Raw genomic sequence first — 27,713 nt, 5'->3', positions numbered from 1 at the left:
ACTTATGCATGCAATAAACTTAATAAAACAGATATCAGAATAAAACTGCGGAATCCAATAACATTATACAATCCCAAGTAAAGGAATATGTAATTATCCAATAATATACAACCAAATCAAATAGCTGTATAAATCCAAACAACAGTAATAAAACCTAGACGAGGCTCCAGCTGGCCAACCACTGACTAGCCCCTCCTGGATCCACCCTCCTCGTCCAATCGCAAACCTGCCCCATGGAATAGGGTGTCCAGAAAATACAGAGTACGAGACGTGAGCATAAAACGCTCAGTGCGAGAGTATGAGTATACATGCATGCAAAGTGAACTCCCTATAGACTCGAGGTCAAGGATCAGATAACAGAGACAGACCGGGCCCTGGAATGTAGCACGCTGTGCCGTCGCTTCAGGAGGTGGCTCCCATACCGAGATAACCGTGGAAACGCCGGACCCAAATCGATGGAAGTCCATCCACTAACAGGATAGGGTACAACCCTACTAACAGACATCTCGAAGGAGATACAGCAAGATGCAAATGAATGCAGCATAATATCATGGCATATAAATCATGCAGTCACATAATACATGCATACTCAGTCAGGATATCTCGAACAGTACTTTCGTACCTCAAAACAGTGAAAGCTCTACCAACTCTAGGTCCACGCCTATAGTCTGCTCTACACTGCCAAATGATACCACTATCATTAAAGTGCTCTAAAAGCCTTAACTAAGCTATTGCATACTCCTAAATATTTATAGGGAGCAAAAGCTATACCTTCGTCCGTCGTTAGCCCTTTGATGTCAATGCCTCCAGAACTTGGGCACGACTCCGCTACGACTACCGAACGCCTCTCCGACCTCCGGACCAAGCCTAAGAAGACTAGAACAGCTCCAAAAGGACTAGAAAGGAAAGGAGAACTCGGAATTGGCAAATGAAAGTGAAGTCTCGGCCTTCTATTTATAGACAACGATCAGAACTTCCGATCCCTGATCGGAACGTCCGAACCTCGATCGGAACGTCCGATCCTGCCATCGGAGCTTCCGAAGATCCTGATCTGCCACGTGTCAAAATATCATTTGTTGACTTCGGATAGGGGTGATCGGAACGTCCGATCCTGATCGGAGCATCCGATCCAGCCACACGTCATGCCTGACGTAATATCGATCGGTGCCTCCGATCGCTCATCGAAGCTTCCGATCCTGTTCAGAGCTTCCGATCGTGCCTTCGGAGCTTCCGATCCGTCCAATACCCAATTCAATTAATTAGCATTAATCCTTTAATTACTCAATTAGGGCACGGGCTACTACAACACTAGTCTTTAATCATCAAAATGGTAACAAGTGCTGCTAATCCAGTGCCACCGAACACATCTTCAACATTTCGAACATCAAACATAAACTTCTTTTACCCAAAATTCTAACTACATAAATCGAGATAATTCATAAAAATATCCCTATAGTTTTGTTAACAAGCCAATTATATCCCTTTTGTTTTTCGAATCCTGAAAATATCCCTTATTAATTAAAAAGTGTCTCGAACATGTCCTTGAAACTAAATAATACATATTCTGCCCTTTATTTCCCAAATTTATTAATAATAAGTTTTAGCCCATCATGCTTCCGTAAGTAAATTAAAGCAAATTACCTCTTTGACCACACTATTGCCGGGTTTATGTCCAACGGGTTTTACAGGTTGTTCCTCATAACCGAACCACGCGATCGCAACCGATGGTTCCTGACACAGACTCCTTCAGCAGCAGCTAGCACAGCCTTATTTTGTTTCCTACCTTAAGGCGTATGGTAAAAGCTTAATTTTTAAATGAAAATAACATGATAGGAAAGAGTTTCGGAAATTTATTCAGACAACATATTAATACATAAATCAACCTCTTTTGAAGAGGAGGAGATAACTAGTTTAGCTACTCATAGTAGCCTTGTTCTTGAAATACATGAAATTACAGAAAATTAATACAAACGTAGAAAGAGAAATATTAGAATGATTTTATTTGTAAGAAAACTGAAGGGAATGATCGATGTCTTCAGCTTCCTCAAAATCTTGTATTTATAGCTGAAGTTCCACTCGTTTCACCAAGAAATTTCAGGGAATCTTACAGCTGTCTTGAATTATTTATGCCATTATTGATGGCATCTTTGCTAGTGGGAGAGTCACTTGCCTGATGGCATCTTTTACTGGTGGAGGAGTCACATTCTTGACTTTTTCTTTTGGATTTATTGTCCTCACATGCATTCTTTATTGTTGTCGGGCATCTTTTGCTTTTGCAGTGGGCCCCTGGGAAAACGCAGTTTTGGTGGTCTTTGTCCACCTTTGCTTGTCTCGGAAAAATCTTTTCGATCCGTTCGGGTTTGAAGGTTTTTCCAAATTCTGTCTCCTTCTAGTTTGGACATTCTGGGCAGATATTCTCTGGCCATCTTCCGATATGAGCCATGTTACAAAATTTTTGGAGAGTTTCTTTACTCCCTGGCAGCTTGTTGTTCCACAAAAAGTTCATCTTCTTTTCGAAGAGTTCTTCCGCAAAAGCCGTAGTTTTTCCTATCATTGTGTTTAACAGGAATGATCCATTCACAGAATTCTTATAAAATTTGAACGAAAACTTGACCTTGTCCATTTCGGTGAGATAGACCCAAATACCCCATGCCCTTCTGGTTGAGATTTCATTTTCTCCAAAAGTGGACACCAATGGTATTTCTTCAGATATAGGATCCTTGATAAATATTTTATTATTCATGTCAGGTCTCCTTAGCTTGATGAAATGAAAGGGCTCGTGTGATTTTTTCCCTATTGGTTCTGGAACTGCACTAAAGAAGTATAACTCGAGCACATCTCCTCTGGACAAATGATCATTATTTGCCCATGTTTCTTGGAATGCTTCCTGAATCCATTTTGGTAGCTGTGATATTTTTTGGAAGCCTGGTGAAGTTGTATAAACTGAGGCTAAAGCCCCAAATTCATACCATAGCTTTACATCCTTAGGATTTACATTATTTTTTAGTCAAACCCTTGGATATATTCCTGCAACATCAACCCTGCAAGTGATCAGGTTGATTTCACTTCTTGTACTTAATTTCTCCCATCTTTGTTGATAAACCTGAAATGGAGAAATGACAGCTGGGTTAGTATCAATCTTAGATTTTCCCTTGTCAGTGTTGGGGCTAATATTGATCTCTTCCTCTTTTACCCCAGAGGCGGAGGGTTGACTTGATGAGTTATCCTCGTTAATTGTTGATTTATCTACATCATCAAAAGCTGATGATAGATTAGCGCTTGTTTATTGAGTATTAAAATCCTCAACATATTGTTTTACAACCGGTGGCTGTATTTCTTGTTCTTGTAAAACCAATGGTTTTAACATTTTTTGTTTCTGAGAAACCAGTGGTTTTTCTATGGCACACATAATTGGCCTTTGAATAGCAGCCCATAGTTGAGTCTGAGCTTGCATACATCCTATGATTCGATTGGATACTTTGATCCGATCAGCTTGTTGTAACATGCCCGCCATATTGGCACTTATGACAAGGTGGTTGAACTCGATTTGAAGTAACCCAAGGTGTTCCCTGAGATGCATCTGCATTTTCATGATGGAATCCACGTCACTACCTTCCATCTCTTGTTAAGAAATCTGCAAGAATATTTTCATGAGATTTAATAATAACAATATCAAAAATATAATTTTGACATAAAGCTTGCCATCTTAATAACCTAGCTTTCTCAGGTTTAGATTCATTCTTATTTCTTAGGAAAGCTTTTACCTGAGTGTTATCAACCTTCAAAGTGAATTTTTTAGCAATTAAAAATAATGGTCATTTTTCGAAAGCTCTTTTAACTGCATAAAATTCCTTCTCGTTGATATGTCATCTGATAGCCTCAGATTCTCAAAAAAGACCGCTACAGTATCTGCATGGTATTTCTCCATCCGGAGTGATCTTAGTAAGGACTGCTGCCCAAATTTCGTCACTGACATCCGTAAATAACACCAGATAATCTTCATCCACGGGTATAGCCATTTTTTGGAGATTCTTACATATCTCCTTTAATTGGTTTACCCTTTTGGTATGGTCATCGGTCCATATAAACTTTGCATCCTTTTTTAACAAAGGACTGAACACTTTTCTGTACATTGCCAGATTGTTTATGAACATCCTTGCAAAATTAACTACTCCTAAAAAACTTTGGAGTTGTTTTACATCTTTCAGTTTATCTGGAAAATTCTTTACCTTTTCCACAATATGGAGTTGTATAATTATTCCAGTTTCATCAATCTCAATTCCAAGGAATTCAATTTTCCTTGTTGCTATGACTGATTTCTTTTCAGATAAAACCATTCCTTCTTGTTTACAAATTTAAGAGAAAATTACTAAATGTTTAACATGTTCATCTATGTTTTTTGATGCTATAAGAATATCATCAATATAAACAAACATGAAGTTGAAATAAACTTTAAAAAGATTATCCATCTTTCTTTGAAATATTTGGGGTGCATTAGCCAATCCCATAGGCATAACTTCCCAAATATAATGTCCTTGTGGTATAGAGAAGGCCGTGAATTTTTTACTGCCTTCTTCCATCCAAATCTGGTAAAATCCAAACTTCCAATCAAATTTGATAACACTCTAGAATTTCGTACACAGCTAATTAGATGTTCTCTACTGGGTATGAAGTACCCATCAAACTGTAGGATTTTATTAATACCTTGGTAGTTAATAACTAACCTAGGTTTTCCTCTTTTTATTTCACCATGATTTCTGACCAGAAAGTCTGGGCTGCTATATGGTGAAACTCCTTCTTTGATTAAACCAAGGTCCAAATGTTCCTTGATAATCATTCTCATATCCCTTTGATCTGTTATGTTCATAGGGATAGGTTTATACCTAACGAATTCATACTCTTTGCCTTCCATTAGAGTAAGACTGGCTTTGAGTTGATTTCTATCTCACCATGCCAAAGGATGCTCGTTATAACTTTCTTTTAGCCTCTTTTTGACATCTTCAAGGGATACCTTGTTTTCTAACTCTATATCTCTGTGATTTAGAGTTACAATGAGAAATTTCATATCCTCTATTTGGTGTTCTTGTCCTGTTGTTATTTTCAACATGGTTTCTCCAAACCTTCTTGAATCTTTCATTTTTGGGTTAAAAATTTGTCCTTTATCACCACGCTGGCTGCGGAACATTATCGGCATTTGTTGATAAAAGGACATCTTGAGTCGTTGAATGATAATCTTATGTTCACAAATGGTAATAAACATAAGTCGTCTTAACTCGTTATCTTGTGTGTACTTTTTAAACATTTGTAAAAAGTTATTTCTCAATAAGATATCGGCTCCTGTATCATGGAAATATATTGGCGGTGTCTTTACCTTGTACCAAGAAGTCTGACCTGCGCCTCCCATAAGGATTTTTGCTTGTTTTATTCCTCTTCAAAGAATAAGAATTTTTTTCGAGAAATCTCGTCCAGCAATTTTTGGCAATTCTTCCTCACAGTCTGTAGGGAAGACTCCTCTTTTTGCTGTACAAATTCTTACTCCTGAATCAATATAGGCTGCAAAGTATTCATCCTTATATTGTTCGTACAACATCCCTATGAGAATGTATATGGAGAAAGGACTTGTTGTCATTTTTTTAAGGGATTACTAAATGGCCCTGCCATCTGTAACAGACTATGTTGTAACTCAATAATCCGATTAAGACTATTCACCTTTAGTTTTCCTAAGGCCTCAGAAGGTAGAGTATGGTTACTCTTTTCTACTTCTTCAATGCGTTCTAGTAAATCCTGCTCATGACTTATTAATTTCAGAAGTTGCTTCTTCCTTTGTTTGTGAACAGAGTTTTCGAATCTGATTAAGGGATTGTCCCTTATCCAATTCTCTTGTTTTTCCATCTCGCAGGATTCTTATTGAATTTTCCAAGTTTTTTTCTTTTGCCATGAACTATATTCCTTTTTCAAGGCGTTTCCATGGTTTATGATTTTCCAGGAATTCTAAGCCAAGAATTAGTTGATCTTTTTCTTTTCCTGGGATCCCCGAAATTTGAACTTCCAATTAACCGACATTTATTAATCCTTGGTAAGTTCCTTTTACTTGCTGCTCTAAATAGTAAATCGATTTACAAGGAAATTGGTTCCTGTGACTTGTAATTTCAAATACTATTTTGACTTCTTTCCATCCTTCTGTAGATCTAAGTTTTCCTATTATGGAAAACTCCTTTTCTTCTAGTGGAATTTCCTGAATAGGAGATTTTTCCCATCTTCGACTTTTCATTCGATCACCTTGGAAAGATTACCTTCGGGGTTCTATTTTAAGATTTCTGTATAGAACCGGCTTATCTTGTATTTGAATGTCTGTTTCCTGAATTAAAGGAAACTTGATTCTTTCCGGGTATATTTTTTGAGCAACTTTCCCAAAGATTTTTGGAATTTAAATAAACTTGTTTCTAATAAATAATTCAGAATGGTGAGTATTAGAAAGAGCATATGAAATTTGATAAGTAATATAATATGGTCTATTACCTTCCTTCATTAATCTTTTTTCCTTGAAGTTTTGATGCAACGTCAAGGCTCGACTAAAGTGTCTGTCAGCTAAATTGTAGGCTATTCAAGGATAAATAACTCCTACAATTTTTCCTGCACAAAGATTTCCTGAGATCGTTCCCAAAACAGCATCTTGGATATTCCCCATTCTTTTATCACATACTACGATATATATGGGTGAATCTATTCCCTCTTTAAAAATTACCTTGATCATTATTTGAATTGCTCCAATATGAATCCAAGACATCGTTCTAGCTACCTCGTTTTTCAGCTTTTGCAATTCCTCTCTTACTTCTTCAAAAGGAATTAACTGCATCTCTATTTGATTACTTGTTAACTCCATAGGGATTGCCATTTCCCTTCTGGATACTTTGTAAATCAAATGATGTCTTCTTTGTCTAAGCCCTAGGTTGCCTAAAACTCTTTCTAATTATCCTACCGAAAATCCTTGGTATTTCTGTAATATTGGATTTTCTCTCATAATCATTTGGACCATATTATGAGATATCGTGGTTTGAGTAAAAAAACCCAGCCAAACTCTCATGTGTTTCGTGTTGAAACACTTCTTCTTTATTCTGATTCTGATTCATCTTTAGATTCTTCTTGGCTAAACATTATTTCTTCTTCGTATATACTTTTATCTGAGGGGATATCCTCAAATTGACATACTTGAACTAGATCTTGAAAGAAGACCGCATCATCCATATCTGGTGTTGCTTTCAAAGAATTTAACTCTTTTTTTCTCGTTCTCTGGATAGTTTGTAGATATATGTCCTCTAGCTCTACATGTCCAGCAGTTGCAATCTTTGAAACTTTCACTTGCTCTTGTATGAGTTCTTCTGAAAGTTCTTCTAGATGGTGTTCTTCCCCTGCTTTGTGATGAGCTTGTTGCTGGGGATGTTCTTGTAGGTCCACTTTTTCTACCCGATCTATAAGATCTGGCCTTTTGTTTGGACCAAAATGTTCTTGGTTTCCAAGAACTTTTCATTCTTTTATTGTAGGAATTATTTCTGAATTTCTTTCTCTTAAATCCCTGCGATCTATTTTCAATAACCGTAGGGAGATCATTTTCTCTACAACATAGATGAGTATGCTTATTAATACCCCTTATCTTTTTGTAATGTTGTCATATGACACCATTATGCCAATTTTCCTTTAATAAAAGAGGCTCGTCTTGCCAATGTGTCTGGATTTCCTGGAACGTATTCTTTTATCAACATTTCTCTCCAAGGACTTGGCATCTTTGCAAAAAAAAGATGAATAGCTATATTTTCCTCGACTCCCGAATTCTATCTGTATTTAGTGAGTAACATAATGTATTCATCAACTAAACAGATATCATGTAATTCGAGACTATACAAAGCTTGAGTATATCTTCTTTTCTTCTCTGTATCTTGATTATTAAAATAATCCACTCCTATAAATTGTGCCTTAAATAGGGTGGTCATTTTTCCTCCGATTTCGCTTAGAGATTCTCCTGCTAAGACTGATTCTTTAGTCTCTGGCATAGTAATTTCCCAAGCTATCTTAACAGATCCCATTAGACTCATTTCTAGAAGCTTGATAAATCCTTCTTTATTGAGATCTAAAGTACCTGCCGCTATTCTCATAGCTGACGTCCAATCATCTATGAGATCTTCTCTGTTTTTGAAGTCCAGAACATCAAGGTTTAACATAACCCCATAAGGATGTATCGAATCTAAAACAGTTTTTTCATAAGGAGTTTGATGTAGTGGTATCCTACTCCTTTTTGACCTAGTTCCTGCTGGATGTGAATTTTCTCCAACATAAAACTCACTATGTGGTTCTTCTGTTTTAACCACATATCTTGGAGGATTCCCTATAGGTTGTTCACCCTCAGGAGAATTCATTTTCAGATCTACTACTTTAAGATTTGCAAATGAATCTGCAAGATTTTTTAGATCCTAGAGATTTAATCTCTCTAAAATAGTCATCAGATAGTTTTTTTCTCTGATACTGCTTTTATGAGATTAATCATCATTTCTTCATCAGTTAAATGTTTTTGTACCATTTTGGTTTTATCTTTCTGATGTAACAAAGGTTCGGTACCAAACGAGAGTGGTAACCTTCCTCCTGTACTATCTTTTCTAGAACTAGAGGTGTGTTCTAGATTTATAATTTTAGTTTGAAGATCCTTTAGAGTTCCAAGAATTTCTTCTTGTTTCTTAAGAATTTCTTCAATCTGCCGAGGTATTTCTTACAGTTGATTGTTGTAATATTGTACCGTTTTCTGAATTTCTCTAAGATCTCCATAGAGTTTAGATGAATCTGGTGTAATCTCTAGAAATTGAGAAATAGAAATCATATTTCTTAATCTCTTCATAGGGTATCAGAGCCTAAGTAATTTTATTCAGACTTTATATTATTCATTAAATCATACTTTTCTTTGTTGAGGAAGAGATTTTCAACAAACCATGGATTCAAACGAAAGTTTGAATCAGAAGGATTTCATTTATATGAAATCCCATAAACAAGTGAATCTATTTAAAATAGATTTCTGTGGCACAATTAATGAATATGTCCTCAAATTTTCCTAACTTTCTCAAAAATATACTAACACTTTTTTCGTCCCCAATTACGTCCCTATTTTAACAAAATGTTTCCCTGATATGTCCTCCAAACTAAAAATTTCCTATACTACCCTTATTTTGATCTTTTGTATTAAAGTTCCCAAAGGTAAACAAAATGGTATCAGAGCCTAGGTAATTTTATTCAGACTTTATATTATTCATTAAATCATACTTTTCTTTGTTAAGGAAGAGATTTTCAACAAACCATGGATTCAAACGAAAGTTTGAACCAGAAGGATTTCATTTATATGAAATCTCATAAACAAGTGAATCTATTTAAAATAGATTCTTTACAACAGAACTTAAAAAGACTTGGGTCTTTGATACTCTATGAAGAGATTAAGAAATATGATTTCTAATTTTTAATTTCTAGATATTACACCAGATTCCTCTAAACTCTCCTGAGATCTTAGAGAAATTCAGAAGACGGTACAATATTACAACAATCAACTGTATGAAATACCTCGGCAGATTGAAGAAATTCTTAAGAAACAAGAAGAAATTCTTGGAACTCTAAAGGATCTTCAAACTAAAATTATAAATCTAGAACACACCTCTAGTTCTAGAAAAGGTAGTACAGGAGGAAGGTTACCACTCTCGTTTGGTACCGAACCTTTGTTACATCAGAAAGGTAAAACCAAAATGGTACAAAAACCTTTAACTGATGAAGAAATGATGATTAATCTCATAAAAGCAGTATCAGAAAAAAACAATATCTGATGACTACTTTAGAGATATTAAATCTCGAGGATCTACAAGATCTTGCAGATTCATTTGCAAATCATAAAGTAGTAGATCTGAAAATGAATTCTCCTGAGGGTGAACAACCTATAGGAAATCCTCCAAGATATGTGGTTAAAAAAGAAGAACCACATAGTGAGTTTCACGTTGGAGAAAATTCACATCCAGCAGGAACTAGGTCAAGAAGGAGTAAGATACCACTACATCAAACTCCTTATGGAAAAATTGTTTTAGATCCGATACATCCTTATGGGGTTATGTTAAACCTTGATGTTCTGGACTTCAAAAACAGAGAAGATCTCATAGATGATTGGACGTCAGCTATGAGAATAGCAGCAGGTACTTTAGATCTCAATAAAGAAGGATTTATCAAGCTTTCTGGAAATGAGTCTAATGGGATCTGTTAAGATAGCTTGGGAAATGACTATGCCAAAGACTAAAGAATCAGTCTTAGCAGGAGAATCTCTAAGCGAAATCGGAGGAAGAATGACCACCCTATTTAAGGCACAATTTTTAGGAGTGAATTATTTCAATAATCAAGATACAGAGAAGAAAAAAAGATATACTCAAGCTGTATAGACTCGAATTACATGATATTTGTTTAGTTGATGAATACATTATGTTATTCACTAAATACAGATTGAATTCGGGAGTCGAGGAAAATATAGCTATTCAGCTATTTTTTGCAATGATGCCAAGTCCTTGGAGAGAAATGTTGATAAAAGAATACGTTCCAGGAAATCCAGACACATTGGCAAGACAAGCCTCTTTTCTTAAAGGAAAATTGGCAGGATGGTGTCATATGGCAGCATTACAAAATAATTACAAAAAGATAAGGGGTATTAATAAGCATACTCCTCTATGTTGTAGAGAAAATGATCTTATAGGAGAAATTCAGAAATAATCCCTACAATAAAAGAATGAAAAGTTCTTGGAAACCAAGAACAATTTGGTCCAAACAAAAGGCCAGATCTTATAGATTGGGTAGAAGAAGTGGACCTACAAGAACATCCACAGCAACAAGCTCATCACAAAGCAGGGAAAGAACACCATCTAGAAGAACTTTCAGAAGAACTCATACAAGAGCAAGTGAAAGTTTCAAAGATTACAACTTCTGGACATGTGGAGCTAGAGGACATATATCTACAAACTGTCCAGAGAACGAGAAAAAAGGAGTTAAACTCTTTGAAGCAACACCAGATATGGATGATGCGGTTTTCTTTTAAGATCTAGTCCAAGTATATCAATTTGAGGATATCCCCTTAGATGAAAGTATATACGAAGAAGATATATTGTTTAGTCAAGAAGAATCTGAAGATGAATCAGAATCAAAATCAAAATCAAAATCAAAATAAAGAAGAAGTGTTTCGACATGAAACACATGAGAGTTTGGCTGGGTTTTTTAGTCAAACCACGATATCTCATAATATGGTCCAAAGTATTATGAGAGAAAATCCAACATTACATAAGTACCAAGGATTTTTGGCAGGACAAGTAGAAAGAGTCTTAGGCAACCTAGGGTTAGACAAAAAAGACATCATTTGATTTACAAAGTATCCAGAAGGAAAATGGCAATCCCTATGGAGTTAACAAGTAATCAAATAGAGATGCTGTTAATTCCTTTTGAAGAAGTAAGAGAGGAATTGCAAAAGCTGAAAAACAAGGTAGCTAGAACGATGTCTTGGATTCATATTGGAGCAATCCAAATAATGATCAAGGCAACTTTTAAAGAAGGAATAGATTCACCCATAGATATCGTAATATGTGATAAAAGAATGGGGAATATCCAAGATGCTGTTTTGGGAACGATCTAGGAAATCTTTGTGCAGGAAAAAAAGTAGGAGTCATTTATCCTAGAATAGCCTACAATTTAGCTGACAGAGACTTTAGTCGAGCCTTGACGTTGCATCTAAACTTCAAGGAAAAAAGATTTATGAAGGAAGGTAATAGACCATATTCTATTACTTATCAAATTTCATATGCTCTTTCTAATACTCACCATTCTGAATTATTTATTAGAAACGAGTTTATTTAAATTCCAGAAATCTTTGGGAAAGTTGCTCAAGAAAAATACCCGGAAAGAATCGAGTTTCCTTTTATTCAGGAAATAGACATTCAAATACAAGATAAGCCGGTTCTATATAGAGATCTTAAAATAGAACCCCGAAGGTTATCTTTCCAAGGTGACCGAATGACAAGTCGAAGATGGGAATAATCTCCTATTCAGGAAATTCCACCAGAAGAAAAGGAGTTTTCCATAATAGAAAAACATAGATCTCCAGAATGATGGAAAAAAGTCAAAATAGTATTCGAAATTACAAGTCACAGGAACCAATTTCCTTGTAACTCGATTTACTATTTAGAGCAGCAAATAAAAGGAACTTACCAAGGATTAATAAATTTCGGTGAATTGGAAGTTCAAATTTCGGGGATCCCAGGAAAAGAAATAGATCAACTAATTCTTGGCTTAGAATTCCTGGAAGATCATAAACCATGGAAACGCCTTGAAAAAGGAATAGAGTTCATGAAAAAATAAAAAACTTGGAGAATTCAATAAGAATCCTGCGAGATAGAAAAACAAAAGAATTGGATAAGGGACAATCCCTTAATCAAATTCGAAAACTCTGTTCACAAACAGAGGAAGAAGCAATTTCTGAAATTAGTAAGTCATGAGCATGATTTACTAGAACGCATTGAAGAAGTAGAAGTAACCATACTCTACCTTCTGAGGCCTTAGAAAAACTAAAGGTGAATATTCTTAATCGGATTACTGAGTTACAACATAGTCTGTTACATATGGCAGGGCTATTTAGTAATCCCTTTAAAAAATGACAACAAGTCCTTTTTTCATATACATTCCCATAGGGATGTTGTACGAACAATATAAGGCTGAATACTTTGTAGCCTAATTGATTCAGGAGCAGGAATTTGTACATCAAAAAGAGGAGTCTTCCCTACAGACTGTGAAGAAGAATTGCCAAAAATTGCTGGACGAGATTTCTCGAAAAAAATTCTTATTCTTTGTAGAGGAATAAAACAAGCAGAAATCCTTATGGGAGGCGCAAGTCAGACTCCTTGGTACAAGGTAAAGACACCGCCAATATATTTCCATGATACAGGAGCCGATATCTTATTGGGAAATAACTTTTTACAAATGTTTAAAAAGTACACACAAGATAACGAGTTAAGACGACTTATGTTTACTACCATTTGTGAACATAAGATTATCGTTCAACGACTCAAGATGGCCTTTTATCGACAAATGCCGATAATGTTTCGCAGCCAGCGTGGTGATAAAGGAAAACTTTTTCACCCAAAAATGAAAGATCCAAGAAGGTTTGGAGAAACCATGTTTAAAATAACAACTGAACAAGAACTCAAAATAAATGATATGGAATTTCTCAAGGTAACTCTAAATCACAGAGATATAGAGTTAGAAAATAAGGTATCCCTTGAAGATGTCAAAAAGAGGCTAAAATAAAGTTAAAACGAGCATCCTTTGGCATGGTGGGATATAAATCAACTCAAATCCAGTCTTATTCTAAAGGAAGGCAAAGAGTATGAATTCATTTTGTATAAACCTATCCCTATAAACATAACAGATCAAAGGGATATGAGAATGATTATCAAGGAACATTTGGACATTGGTTTAATCAAAGAAGAAGTTTCACCATATAGCAGCCCAGACTTTCTGGTCAGAAATTATGGTAAAATAAAAATAGGAAAACCCAGGTTAGTTATTAACTACCAAGGTATTAATAAAATCCTGGAGTTTGATGGGTACTTCATACCCAGTAGAGACATCTAATTAGATGTGTACGAAATGCTAGAGTATTCTCAAAATTTGATTGTAAGTCTGGATTTTACCAGATTCGGATGGAAGAAGGCAGTAATAAATTCACGGCCTTCTCTACACAACAAGAACATTATATTTGGAAAGTTATGCCTATGGGATTGGCTAATGCACCCCAAATATTTCAAAGAAAAATGGATAATCTTTTTAAAGATTATTTCAACTTCATTTTTGTTTATATTGATGATATTCTTATAGCATCAAAAAACATAGATGAACATGTTAAACATTTAGAGATTTTCTCTAAAATTTGTAAACAAGAAGGACTTGTTTTATCTGAAAAGAAATCAGTCATAGCAACAAGAAAAATTGAATTTCTTGGAATTGAGATTGATGAAATTGGAATAATTCTACAACCCCATATTGTGGAAAAGGTAAAGAATTTTACAGATAAAATGAAAGATGTAAAAAAACTCCAAAGTTTTCTAGGAGTAGTTAATTTTGCAGGGATGTTCATAAACAATATGGCAATGTACAGAAAGGTGTTCAGTCATTTGTTAAAAAAGGATGTAAGGTTTATATGGACCGACGACCATACCAAAGGGGTAAACCAATTAAAGGAGATATGTAAGAATCTCCCAAAAATGGCTATACCCATGGATGAAGATGATCTGGTGTTATTTACGGATGACAGTGACAAATGGTAAGCAGCAATCCTTACTAAGATCACTCCGGATGGAGAAATACCATGCAGATACTGTAGCGGTCTTTTTTCAGAATCTGAGGCTATCAGATGGCATATCAACGAGAAGGAATTTTATGCAGTTAAAAGGGCTTTCGAAAAATGGCCATTATTTTTACTTGCTAAAAAATTCATTTTGAAGGTTGATAACACTCAGGTAAAAGCTTTCCTAAGAAATAAGATTGAATCTAAACCTGAGAAAGCTAGGTTATTAAGATGGCAAGCTTTATGTCAAAATTACATTTTTGATATTGTTATTATTAAATCTCATGAAAATATTCTTGCAAATTTCTTAACAAGAGATGGAAGGCAATAACGTGGATTCCATCATGAAAATGCAGAGCCATCATAGGGAATACCTTGGGTTGCTTCAAACCGAGTTGAACCAGCTTGTCATAAGTGCCGATATGGCAGGCAGGTTACAACAAGCTGATCGGATCAAAGTATCCAATCGAATCACAGGATGTATGCAAGCTCAAACTCAACTATGAGCGGCTATTCAAGGGCCAATTATGCGTGCCATAGAAAAACCACTGGTTTCTCAGAAACAAGAAATGTTAAAACCACTGGTTTTACAAGAACAAGAAATACAGCCACCGGTTGTAAAACAATATGTTGAGGATTCTAATACTTAAGAAACAAGCGCTAATCTATCATCAGCTTTTGATGATCTAGATAAAGCAACAATTGATGAGGATAACTCATCAAGTCAACCCTCCACCTCTAGGGTAAAAGAGGAAGAGATCAATCTTAGGCCCAACAATGACAAGGGAAAATCTAAGATTGATACTAACCCAGCTGTCATTTCTCCATTTCAGGTTTATCAACAAAAATGGGAAAAATTAAGTACAAAAAGTGAAATCAACCCGATCACTTGCAGGGTTGATGTTGCAGGAATATATATATCCAAGGGTTTGGCTAAAAAACATGTCAATCCTAAGGATGTAAAGCTATGGTATGAATTTGGGGCTTTAGCCTCAGTTTATACAACTTCACCAGGCTTCCAGGAAATATCACAGCTACCAAAATGAATTCAGGAAGCAGTCCAAGAAACATGGGAAAATAATGATCATTTGTCCAGAGGAGATGTGCTCGAGTTATACTTCTTTAGTGCAGCTCCAGAACCAATAGGGAAAGGATCACACGAGCCCTTTTATTTCATCAATATAAGGAGACCTGACATGAATAATCAAAGATTTATCAAGGATCCTATATCTGAAGAAATACCATTGGTGTCCACTTTTGGAGAAAATGAAATCTCAACCAGAAGGGCATGAGGTATTTGGGTCTGTCTCACCGATATGGACAAGGTCAAGTTTCCGTTCAAATTTTATCAGAATTCTGTGAATGGATCATTCCTGTTAAACACAATGATAGGAAAAACTACGGCTTTTGCGGAAGAACTCTTTGAAAAGAAGAGGAACTTTTTGTGGAACAACAAGCTGCCAGGGAGTAAAGAAACTCGCCAAAAATTTTGTAACATGGCTCATATCGGAAGATGGTCAGATAATATCTGCCCAGAATATCCAAACCAGAAGGAGCCAGAATTTGGAAAAACCTTCAAACCCCGAACGGATCGAAAAGATTTTTTCGAGACAAGCAAAGGTGGACAAGGACCACCAAAACCACGTTTTCCCAGGGGCCCACTGCAAAAGCAAAAGATTTCCCGACAACAATAAAAAAGGCATGTGAAGAGAATAAATCCAAAAAAAAAAAGTCAAGCATGTGACTCCTCCACCAGTAAAAGATGTCATCAGGCATGTGACTCTCCCACTTGCAAAAGATGTCATCAGTAATGGCATAAAGAATTCAAGACAACTGTAAGATTCCCTAAAGTTTCTCGGTAAAACGAGTGGAACTTCAGCTATAAATATAGGCTTTTGAGGAAGCTGAAGACATCGATCATTCCCTTTAGTTTTCTTACAAATAAAATCATTCTAATATTTCTCTTTCTACGTTTGTATTAATTTTCTGTAATTTCATGTATTTCAAGAACAAGGCTACTATGAGTAGCTAAACTAGTTATCTTCTCCTCTTCAAATGAGGTTAATTTATGTATTAATATGTTGTCTGAATAAATTTCCGAAGCTCTTCCCTATCATGTTATTTTCATTTAAAAATTAAGCTTTTACCATACGCCTTAAGGTAGGAAACGAAATAATGATGTGCTAGCTGCTGCTGAAGGAGTCTGTGTCAAAAACCATCGGTTGCGATCGCGTGGTTCGGTTGTGAGGAACAACCTGTAAAACCCGGTGGACATAATCCGGCAACAGTGTGGTCAAAAAGGTAATTTGCTTTAATTTACTTACGGAAGCATGATGGGCTAAAAATTATTATTAATAAATTTGGGAAATAAAGGGCAGAATATGTATTATTTAGTTTCAAGGACATGTTCGAGACACTTTTTAATTAATAAGGGATATTTTCAGGATTCGAAAAAAAAGGGATATAATTGGCTCGTTAACGAAACTATAGGGATATTTTTAGGAATTATTTTGTTTACCTTTGGGAACTTTAATACAAAATATCAAAATACGGGTAGTCTAGGAAATTTTTAGTTTGGAGGACATATCAGGGAAACTTTTTGTTAAAATAGGGACGTAATTGGGGACGAAAAAAGTGTTAGTATATTTTTGGGAAAGTTAGGAAACTTTGAGGACATATTCATTAATTATCCCACACAAATCATCAAAACTTATTTTCTTGCAGTTAATCATGGATTAACTAACTTCAAACACTAAAAATTTTAATGATTTTGCTTTAGAACCTTTAAACCGTAACTACCATCAAAATTGCTCAACTTTTTCAAAATCTCAAAAATTTATTTTCTTTCAATTAAACATCAATTTTTCACCTTTAAAACTTTCAATAACATCATAATCTTCAAAAGATTCATTATTTTTAACCCATCTATCAAAAACTTGTCAAAAACGACCACACTTCATAATTTCAACAATTCATAACTTGATACTCGTAATTTCATGCTTCTTCAAAATCATAAACCATTAAAACATGCACATCAACATACATCTTCATATTAATATAATTATAATCTTGAATGGATTTCAAAACCATAAAATACTTGTTGAAAAACTTTCCTTAACCAAAGATGGAGTTGATCCGGAGTCTTGGCCAACGAGCTAACCCTTGAACGAACAAAAATTTGGAATTATACCTTACCTTGGAAGATGCAAACCGTGAAGAAGATAGAGGAAGAAGATGAGGAATGTGAGGGGGAGAAAAGAAAAGAAACGTGTAGTGTTGGGGGAAAGAAAATGAGGAAGTCAAGGGGAAGGGAACAATGCATTAAAGGGGTAGGGAACTTGTTGGATATGTGTGGGGTTGCGAATACTTAATACGTAACATGTAATGACTACTTAAAGCGCAGTCAGTTCAACACGCCTCAAAATAGACTATAAAATTCCCCATCGTGACTTATACATTAAAACTATAACAATATTATACTTAAAATACTCATAAAAATATTTTCTATCATTTCATTCGTAGGTTAGCCTCGTCCTGTGAGTCCAAAATCAATCTCGACCTGAAATTGTTAACTCAATCGAAAATGTTAAAGTAAGATAAGCATAAATCATAAAATCATTAATCTAATCATGACTTAAAGATTTAAAGTATATAAACCATTAAAGCGAGTATAACCATTTAAATCATGAATAATAAAATAAAATAATTTAAGATCATTTAACACAATGAAAATATTTAAATGACAAAAGCATTTAAATCATAATCAACCAAATAGAATAGATTAAAGTTCATTTAAAATTCCTTTGTAAATCATGAATAATACAATAAAATAACTTAAATCTATTAAAATTCATTAAATAAACCGTGAATGGACTTATGAATTTTCTGAGAATTACAATCTACCCTCCTTAAAATGAATTTTTTCCTCGAAATTCTACTGATCATATCCAAAAATATAAATTTTTCCTCAAACTAATCCATACAATCCCACGCTTACATGTCTAATTCCAATATCAATGTCTCATAAATCAACAATCTGCTGCGCAATCTGATAAACAAAATATTATATCGCTCTTATTTGTAATTCTGATCTTATCAGATCAAAACATATCTGTTCAAATCAGCTACAATCTTCTTGAAGATTTAATTCAGATCAAAACATATCTTTTCAAGTCGGCCGTGAATCTGTTTTACGACTTAATTCTGATCACCAAAATCCACAATATCTTCAGACACGTGATTTTTATTCCAACGGTAGCTAAAGGTCAAAGAAAATGGTAACAAAATGGCTTGTTTTATTCTCCTTTCACCTTATAAATACGATCACTCAAACTTATTTTTAATCAAACTCAACTTATTCTTTCTCCCACAAGTTATTTCTCCAAGATCTCGAAGAAAAAGAAGATGAAATTTTCAATGTTATTCATTGAAACCATCTTGATTATCCTTCTCATGTACCTTGTATTTACCGGTGAATATCCACCCCAATTTTTTTATCTGTTCTTACATATGCTTGTACTCATTGTTCTTCCTTTATTTTGTATATTGTCATAATAATAGAGCTTACTTAAACCCAATCAAATTCTCAAATTCATCCATTAAAACTTAGCATTGAAAGTATTAATTTCGAAAATAAGATTTTTCCAACAAACTTAACCTTGCAAACTCCAAAAGTAATTTCACATGTCAACAAATTTTTGTGTCATTGCTTAATCCTAAATCATTCTTCTTATATTCCAAAGAAACAATCACCAAGAACAATATTTGTCAATGAACCTATTCTATACAACAAGAGTAACCCAACAAAAAATCAACTATCATCTTACATTCCTCAATATGCTCTTAACCAAGTCAGACTCCTCACAATTTCAATCCAAAAATCCATCCAACATAGGAAAATTTTTCTATTGAAAATCACAGGTAATCATAACTGTAAGAGAAAACACAATTGAAAATTTCAAACATTGAACTTACAGTCATGAAAGCAGGAGCATTCGAGTCCTTGAAGAAATTGCATGCACGAAATATCACCCAAAGCCAACCGCTCTGATACCAACTGTGACGTCCCATATTTTTAACATTTAATAAAAGAGTTGCGGAAAAAAGGGAGAAAATTTTTCAAAACTTTAAACGATGTAGGGAGTGCATCACGCTAACTCAAAATGAATTTCAAAGTATAACTAATAACAATATAATTTCGTGACTCCACCATGCACAAAATATTTGAAACACGGATGCAACCCTATAGTCAAGACCATCTAAAATACGGCACGTCAAAACTTACTACTAAAATTTAAATAGGATGGGGAGATGTGAGTTACTATAAACAAACTACTTACATGAAATACATTTGAAAATAATCGAGGAATCCTCACAACAATATCAAACTAAAATGAACATTTAAAAGACTAAACATTTGAAACCCTCTAAACTCAGCATTTTAAATACTGACAATGAAAATAGTAAAATCTTTACTTTTAAATATCGTGCATAAATATTGTAACAACATTAATTAAATAAACATATGTAAATATTTTTTTTTTAAAGCATCAGAGCTTCAGAATTGTCATGTCATGCAGGGTATTCGCCTCTTGGACTCTTTAGCCGTGCTACCAAAGCTTTTTAAATCAAAACTGCTAAATCATCTGCACCATTCAAATATAGTGAGTATAAAGGACTCAGCAAGAGTAAAATATTCATATCGATATCATTATAGCTTCAAAATTCTTTAAATTTAAAATGACTTGAACATACATAACATGATACCTTGAACTTGAAGAATTTTAACGTAAACATCATGTAACTTTAAACTTAAAATCTTGAACATGAACTTCAAAACTCTTAAAAGATGCAAGGAACTTAAACATAGACATCAACTTACTTAACTTTAAATCTTGAAAGTAGACTTCATGCATTTCTTCAAAATTTTACCGTTTCATTCTTAAATAAACATTTGTACTTAACATCTAATAAAAATCATGCAACTTGGACAAACATCAGACCATGAACATAACATAAAAACTTATCATTTTGGGGTGATGAATTATGTAAAATTGTGGCAACCATCATAATGGGCACATTCGTAGTTCTTGTTGATCAACAAGCATTTCTTTCTTTTCGGAGGCCCCTCCGGAGCTCATCCCAAAGTACCTAACCCGTACATTGAGCCATATGAAATTACGCCTCATAAAATTCGTTCATTCATTTTCGAAGGCCCCTCCAGAGCTCATCCCGGAGTACCTAAATCGTACATTGAGCCATATTTGGAAAGGTCCCTCCGGAGCCCAAACCGGAGTACCAGTTCCGTATTGCCACCACAAAGACACATAAAACATCAAAATATTTTCATGCATCAACATATCATATCATGCTTCATCTTAACATCATTCATTCATGCCTCATCATATTATCATTTCATCATAAATTTCATCATTCATCATATATCATTTCATTCATTATGAAGCATCATTGTTTCATCGTAACTTCCGTCATAACTTTCATTTCATGAGCATAAAACTTTACTCAATAACTTCATGCATGTTATAGATGATAAAAGATCATATTTTCACATTGAACATAGGTTTCATGAATGAAACTTAGTCATGTACATGCATAACATAACGTAATTGATCAACGTAAGTCGTTCTTTTTGTTCTTGACTTAAAACATGAAAATTTTTGCATAGAAAATCTTAAATAAATTTTAGAAGCCTTAAAAGATCATAACCATGAATTTAGGACCCTAAAATAACATATAAAAAATTGTGAATTTCGAAGGCCATGCGCGGCCGCTCATACCCTGCGCAGATGTGTCTGCTTGCTCGCTCTCAAACTCTATTTTACCGTCGTAATTTGGAAACGTGGTAAACATTAAAGTTGTAGCCCTTGATCTTGGATTTTCAATTCCGAAAACCTAACCTTAATTGGAGTTTTCAGTAAAACGTTATGCTGATTCTACCAAGATGTATCACTGCCAAAAATTCAAAACACTCAACACACTTCGGGGCGATTTTGGTCAATATTCCAGAATGATTTTGACAAAACTCAAAACATGAAAGTTGTTGATAAATGAGATAGATTTCAAATAAAATTAGTCTCGTATCATTTGGATTAGTACACTAGTCTTTAATCATCAAAATGGTAACAAGTGCTGCTAATCCAGTGCCACTGAACACATCTTCAACATTTCAAACTTCAAACATAAACTTCTTTTACCCAAAATTCTAACTACATAAATAATCAAAATTCATTTTCTTGCAGTTAATCATGGATTAACTAACTTCAAACACTAAAAATTTAAATGATTTTGCTTCAGAACCTTTAAACCGTAACTACCATCAAAAATTGTTCAACTTCTTCAAAATCTCAAAAATTCATTTTCTTTCAATTAAACATCAATTTCTCAGCTTTAAAACTTTCAATAACATAATAATCTTCAAAAGATTCATTACTTTTAACCCATCTATCAAAAGCTTGTCAAGAACGACCATGCTTTATAATTTCAACAATTCATAACTTGATACTCGTAATTTCATGCTTCTTCAAAATCATAAACCATTAAAACATGCACATCAACATACATCTTCATATTAATATAATTATAATCTTGAATGGATTTCAAAACCTTAAAATACTTGTTGAAAAACTTTCCTTAACCAAAGATGGAGTTGATCCGGAGTCTTGGCCAACGAGCTAACCCTTGAACGAACAAAAATTTGGAATTATACCTTACCTTGGAAGATGCAAACCGTGAAGAAGATAGAGGAAGAAGATGAGGAATGTGAGGGGGAGAAAAGAAAAGAAACGTGTAGTGTTGGGGGAAAGAAAATGAGGAAGTCAAGGGGAAGGGAACAATGCATTAAAGGGGTAGGAAACTTGGTGGATATGTGTGGGGTTGTGAATACTTAATACGTAACGTGTAATGACTACTTAAAGTGCAGTCAGTTCAACACGCCTCAAAATATATTATAAAATTCCCCATCGCGACTTATACATTAAAACTATAACAATATTATACTTAAAATACTGGTAAAAATATTCTCTATCATCTCGTTCGTAGGTTAGTCTCGTCCCATGAGTCCAAAATCAATCTCGACCTGAAATTGTTAACTCAATCGAAAATGTTAAAGTAAGATAAGCATAAATCATAAAATCATTAATCTAATCATGACTTAAAGACTTAAAAGAATATAAACCATTAAATCAAGTATAACCATTTAAATCATGAATAATAAAATAAAATAATTTAAAACCATTTAACAAGATGAAAATATTTAAATCACAAAAGCATTTAAATCATAATCACCAAATGGAATAGATTGAAGCTTATTTAAAATTCCTTTGTAAATCATGAATAATACAATAAAATAACTTAAATCTATTAAAATTCATTAAATAAACCGTGAATGGACTTATGAATTTTTTTGGGTATTACAGATATTCCTTGTCGAGTTATCGTTCTGAGCATATAAGTTTTGCTTTCGATATTGGGATATCATTAGATGTGTAGATCTAGTAGGTTGACTGATTTCAAACCAGTGATCATTTGGATTGTTGTCTGACTTCGTTAGAGATGCGATTTGAGATTCCTTGTGTTAATGATGATCCGGGATATTGTATTGGGTTGAGCTCATAGCTTAGTTTGTTTCAGTGTCCGTCTTTGAAAGCCCGGGTCCTTGGCCCCTAGTCGTCATCAATTGGTTGTACTGTATTAATTACATCAGAAAATTCGATTAAAATCTAGGGGTGGAATAGGATTGGGACGCGTCCCTTAACCCTCTTACCCAATTCTCGTTTCGAAAAGAATCGGGAAATTTTTTTTCTTCCGATCCCGTACCCGACACATTTCAGAACTCGAATATTCGGGATCCCGTCGGGTAGGGAAAGAAAATCCCGGTTTTTTTCATTTTCTAGATATTGTTCCAAAAACAAAAAAAAAATGAGATTATTTATTTAAAAAATACTATTTAGAAATTTATATTTCTAAATTAAAAATAAATATTCAACTTAAAACATATATTATTAAAATATTTCGCATAATGCTTCAAGGTTTTGTCAAGATAAGAACATCGTATTGTAAATCGGATAATTATTAATAAAATGTTCGGATATAAATTATTTTGTTAAATAGATTGTCAAATTGCATCTCTTATTCTACATATTTGTTCTAATTAGATAATTACAAATATGAATTAATTATATTATTAATTTAATTTTAAAAAAATACACAAAAATAAAATGTCATTTTGTAATTCTAATATTCGATCGTTTCAACAATAAACAATTATGCGAATTAAATCCACAATTAATTATTATATGAGTTGAAACACAATACTATTTAGCTCAATCTATTAATAAAATTATTAATAAAATATATTATAATATTATTTTGGGACAGGTCGAGAATCCCGTCGGGATAAAGTTTTATTTCCGATCCCTCTTCCGATATTAATCGGGACGCGAAAAATCCCAAAAATTCGAGTCGAGAAAATGGTGAGATGGGATTTTTTTCATGACGGAAATGGAATGAGATTCGGAAAGATCGAAATTTTGAAATTTTTTGTCACCGCTATTAAAATCTCGTTAGCTTGGACTAAAAACATAACAGAAGTAGCACAGGTTACAAAATATCGCAAGTATCCACACGATTGCAAAATAGGAATACATATAACTCTTTTTGGGACATATCCTAATAGTTTTATCTATGTTACACGGAGAATGTTATTCTCGATGGATCATTGATATTTATATGATAATATGAACATCTGAATTCAAAATGTATAAAAATGCACCAAGAATGTTACTCCCAACATACGAGATATCTACCTAAAACATTTCTGATGTAGTTTTTTTTCAGAATTACCGTACCAATGAGCAGGTTTGTCGATTGGTTTTTTTAGTAATTAAATTTATGTGTGTATATAAATATAATTTGGTAAAATTTAATAAGATACTAGCGACGAAACACACGCAATTATTATATACAAATATAATGCATTGTATATTGAATAATTTGTTAATTTTAAAGTGCTTATTTATTTTTTTTTATTTTTTTCAAATATAAAAAAAAATTAGTCAGGAATGAAATTCAGTTTTAATTGATAGAAAGTGATATGATAAAAGTTTGCAGAGAGATTGTAGGGGTACAAAAGAAAAAAATTGAAGAAAACAGATCATGACACCAAAAAGAGTTAGAATAGGATACGCACATTTAATAAAATAACTAGTAAAAGTGCACACGCTATGCGTGTGTGGTCAATATAATATAAACCAAATTCATTTCAGTTTCTTTCAACATAGAAGAAGTAGGTATAGTTATTAATGATGTGTAGAATGCAGTTTTCAAAATGCAAAGACAAATTTTTTTTTTTTGTTTTTCACCTATTTTTACCATTTTTTTAATATAAATATATTAAATTTTAAATAACTACCAAGGATTAAACGGTAAATATAGTTTAGTGTCATCAAAACGTACCAAAACGGTTTTTAAAAGTAGCTCAAGTTTTATAAGATAGTAAGATAATAAAGATATAAAGTAAGTAAATAAAAAGCAAAATGAGTGTCTAAACACCTAATTAATGAATGCTCACAACCCGATAACTCAATACTTCTTTTATTTTCTTATATATATACCACATTTCCTCAATAATAAATAATAATGTAAACCTAACAAGTGCTGATAAAATCAACACCCAAAAAAAATCTGGTATCCAATGTTCAGCCAACAAGAACATAAATACAAGTGCTGGAAAAGTCGTAGGAGCCGTCTAAGGGGATGTACTTGTTGGGTGGCTAAAACTTGTGAATTTCACTTCGATGCAAATGTTTGTTGATTTTCAGGAGCAATCTTCAGTCCGTTGCAAGACGATACAGATATCATCTGCTTAGTCAGAATATTGTTCATTGTAGTAATTGCTCTCTGCTACCAGTATCCAAGATACTTTATGTTATCTTGGAAGAAGTTTCATATGATTCGGCTTCTGAGTTCTGATGTCAAGAATTTTTCAAGGGGGGCGAGGCGAATGGGTAAATGAGACTTTTGGACGATCTCTTGTGTAGTCCATTTACCATCCAACTCACTACAATTCAAGAACTTCTTCCACCGTATCGTCTCTGCCTTTGCTGAAAGGAGAGCAAAGCCTTCACAAATTCATCTTCTCCAAAATCAGGCCAGAGCGAATTTGCAAAATACAGTTCCGTGTAAGCCAGTTGCCACAACAAGAAATTACTGATCCTAAGCTCACCACTCGTCCGTATTAGCAGATCAGGGTTCGGAAAGTCAGTACAGTTTGTTTCCAGTTCACTTTCGAGTAAAAACTTATCGATGTCTTCTGGTTCAATGAGACCGTCTTTCACTTTCTGTGCGATATTTTGGCAAGCTTGCACGAGATCGTTTTGGCCACTGTAATTAACTGCAAGAATGAGGTGAAGCTGAGAGTTGTTCTTCGTAGTTTCAGCCGCTTCACTAAGCAAGGCCTGAAGTGGTTTGGGAAGTTTAGTGCAGTCTCCAACAAGAGAAATGCGAACCTTCTCTCTGTCCACAACCATTATGTAAAAGATAAACTTCATTGTATCCCAATAGATATGATATAGTAATGCACGTATCACCACTACAAGAAAGCAAAAACATAAAAGACAATTTTCCAAGATGCAAAAACACGGAATTTTGAATCATATATTATTATTATTATTATTATTATTATTATTAAATATTACAATTATTGGTATAAATCATAAATTAAAAAGCACAAAATAAATTCCAAAATTTCAAATGTTTGAATGAAATATTTTTTATTTTTAATTCAAACTATCCCAAAAAATTTACGAAAACAATGAAAAAGTACATGAAGATGAAAAGAGATAGTTAATTATATATATATAGTGAGAGAGAGAGAGAAATGCATTTTGAATATGGGAGAGAATGACATATAAATTTTAGAAATTCATCCAAATCTTTGTGATAGACCAAAGACATTTTTTTACAAATTATAGTTGTACCTTATGCATTAATGTTTATATGTCAATGAATTTCATGTAGTCATTAAAAATCCATTGACATTTTGAATAACACTAGGCTTTTGTAGAGTTTTTAGAAATCAAGGTTGAATACTTCTTGACTTTTAAAATTCAAAAAAAATCTATTTTTAATACCACTATATTTCTATAGAGTATATAAAAGTCCTCTGAACTTTTAAAATCCACAAAAATAATTAAATGTCATCAATTCTCCTCCATCGAATACACAAAATTGGAATCAACTCACATAAGCATCATCCGCAACCCGCTAGCTCTAATGAATGACAGTTTCATAGAGAAACAATTAAAACAAAAGAAAATCTTGGTAACAGTAGCATCAAAGTTAACCAATAATTCAAACTCAACAACAAAGTAATAGTCCAAAAGTATCTCACCAACCGAAAGATAGAATTTTGATCAATCTAAAGAATGACGCACACACACAACAAGATGCTGATTTATCACCAAAATGAGAATCCCATTGAACCACGAATAACTTAATGAATCATTTCTCATAAATCAATAACCAACCAGAAGCAAATTCAAAGGAATACCTTATCAAATGTTGGAGTTCATTTCTCAATCCTCTCTCCAACAACCCCATCAAGAAATTTGTCTCCATCTAAAATCAAATTATTAGTAGAAAAAAAAAACACAAAATCAAGTAAAACCAAACAAGAGCATTTTTCTAAAAGTGAAGAAGTATTTTACTATACTTTGGGACGAACCCAATTGTCCGATGAGAAAGCAAAGACCGTAAGAACCCTGATCCCCCACTTGCAGCACAATTCCACGAGTCTCCGTAAAGCCCGAGCCCCGGCCTCGTAACCCGACCCGGATGGCAAACCCCTCATCCGGGCCCACCTCCGGTTCCCGTCCATAATCACCGCCACATGGCTTGGCATTGACTCCTCCCGGAGCCCCGGAGGAAGCGGAATCGGGTCTTCCTCCGTATAATGAACAGGCGGCAAGCCATTGATTGATACGCCATTTCGCGGCGCTCCGGTCGCCGTGGCAGCTTTCGAAACGAAGGAAAAAGAAGGACGGCGCGTGGTCGGAGGGAGGAGTTCATGGAGCGGCGCGTGAGGGAAGCGCTGATGATGGATTTGGAAAGCTGCCATTGCACTGAGGAGATAAGACTCAAAAGAACAATTATTTTATACTAGATTATATCATATTATAAATTTTATATTCTTTGTTTAAAAATTATCAGAAATAAAAAGAATAATTTATCAAAAATAATAGTGAATTTAATCCCATTTTGTAAAATATAAAAAATATTATATTCCATATTGCCGTGAAAGGCT

General features: G+C 34.0%; 1 protein-coding gene across 2 annotated transcripts; it reads right to left on the bottom strand.

Annotated features, from left to right (window-relative positions):
- Positions 1–24,998: 24,998 nt before the first annotated feature.
- LOC140890704 (cis-prenyltransferase 4, chloroplastic-like) lies at positions 24,999–27,614 on the bottom strand. Of its 2 annotated transcripts, none has more exons than XM_073298697.1 (3): positions 27,135–27,614; positions 26,961–27,028; positions 24,999–25,924 (listed from the first exon to the last, which is right to left on the bottom strand). In XM_073298697.1, exons 1-3 carry the CDS (start codon positions 27,525–27,527, stop codon positions 25,477–25,479), a joined length of 909 nt encoding a protein of 302 aa, XP_073154798.1. In that variant the 5' UTR covers positions 27,528–27,614; the 3' UTR covers positions 24,999–25,476. The 2 variants fall into 2 exon arrangements, with proteins under 2 accessions (XP_073154798.1, XP_073154797.1); XM_073298696.1 differs by having other exon boundaries at positions 27,123–27,611.
- Positions 27,615–27,713: the final 99 nt, after the last annotated feature.

This window comes from Henckelia pumila, chromosome 3 (genome assembly GCF_033568475.1).
Source record: "Henckelia pumila isolate YLH828 chromosome 3, ASM3356847v2, whole genome shotgun sequence".
NCBI lineage: Eukaryota > Viridiplantae > Streptophyta > Magnoliopsida > Lamiales > Gesneriaceae > Henckelia > Henckelia pumila.
Note: the sequence above shows the minus strand (reverse complement) of the source record. Positions and strands in the feature narration are given on the sequence as shown.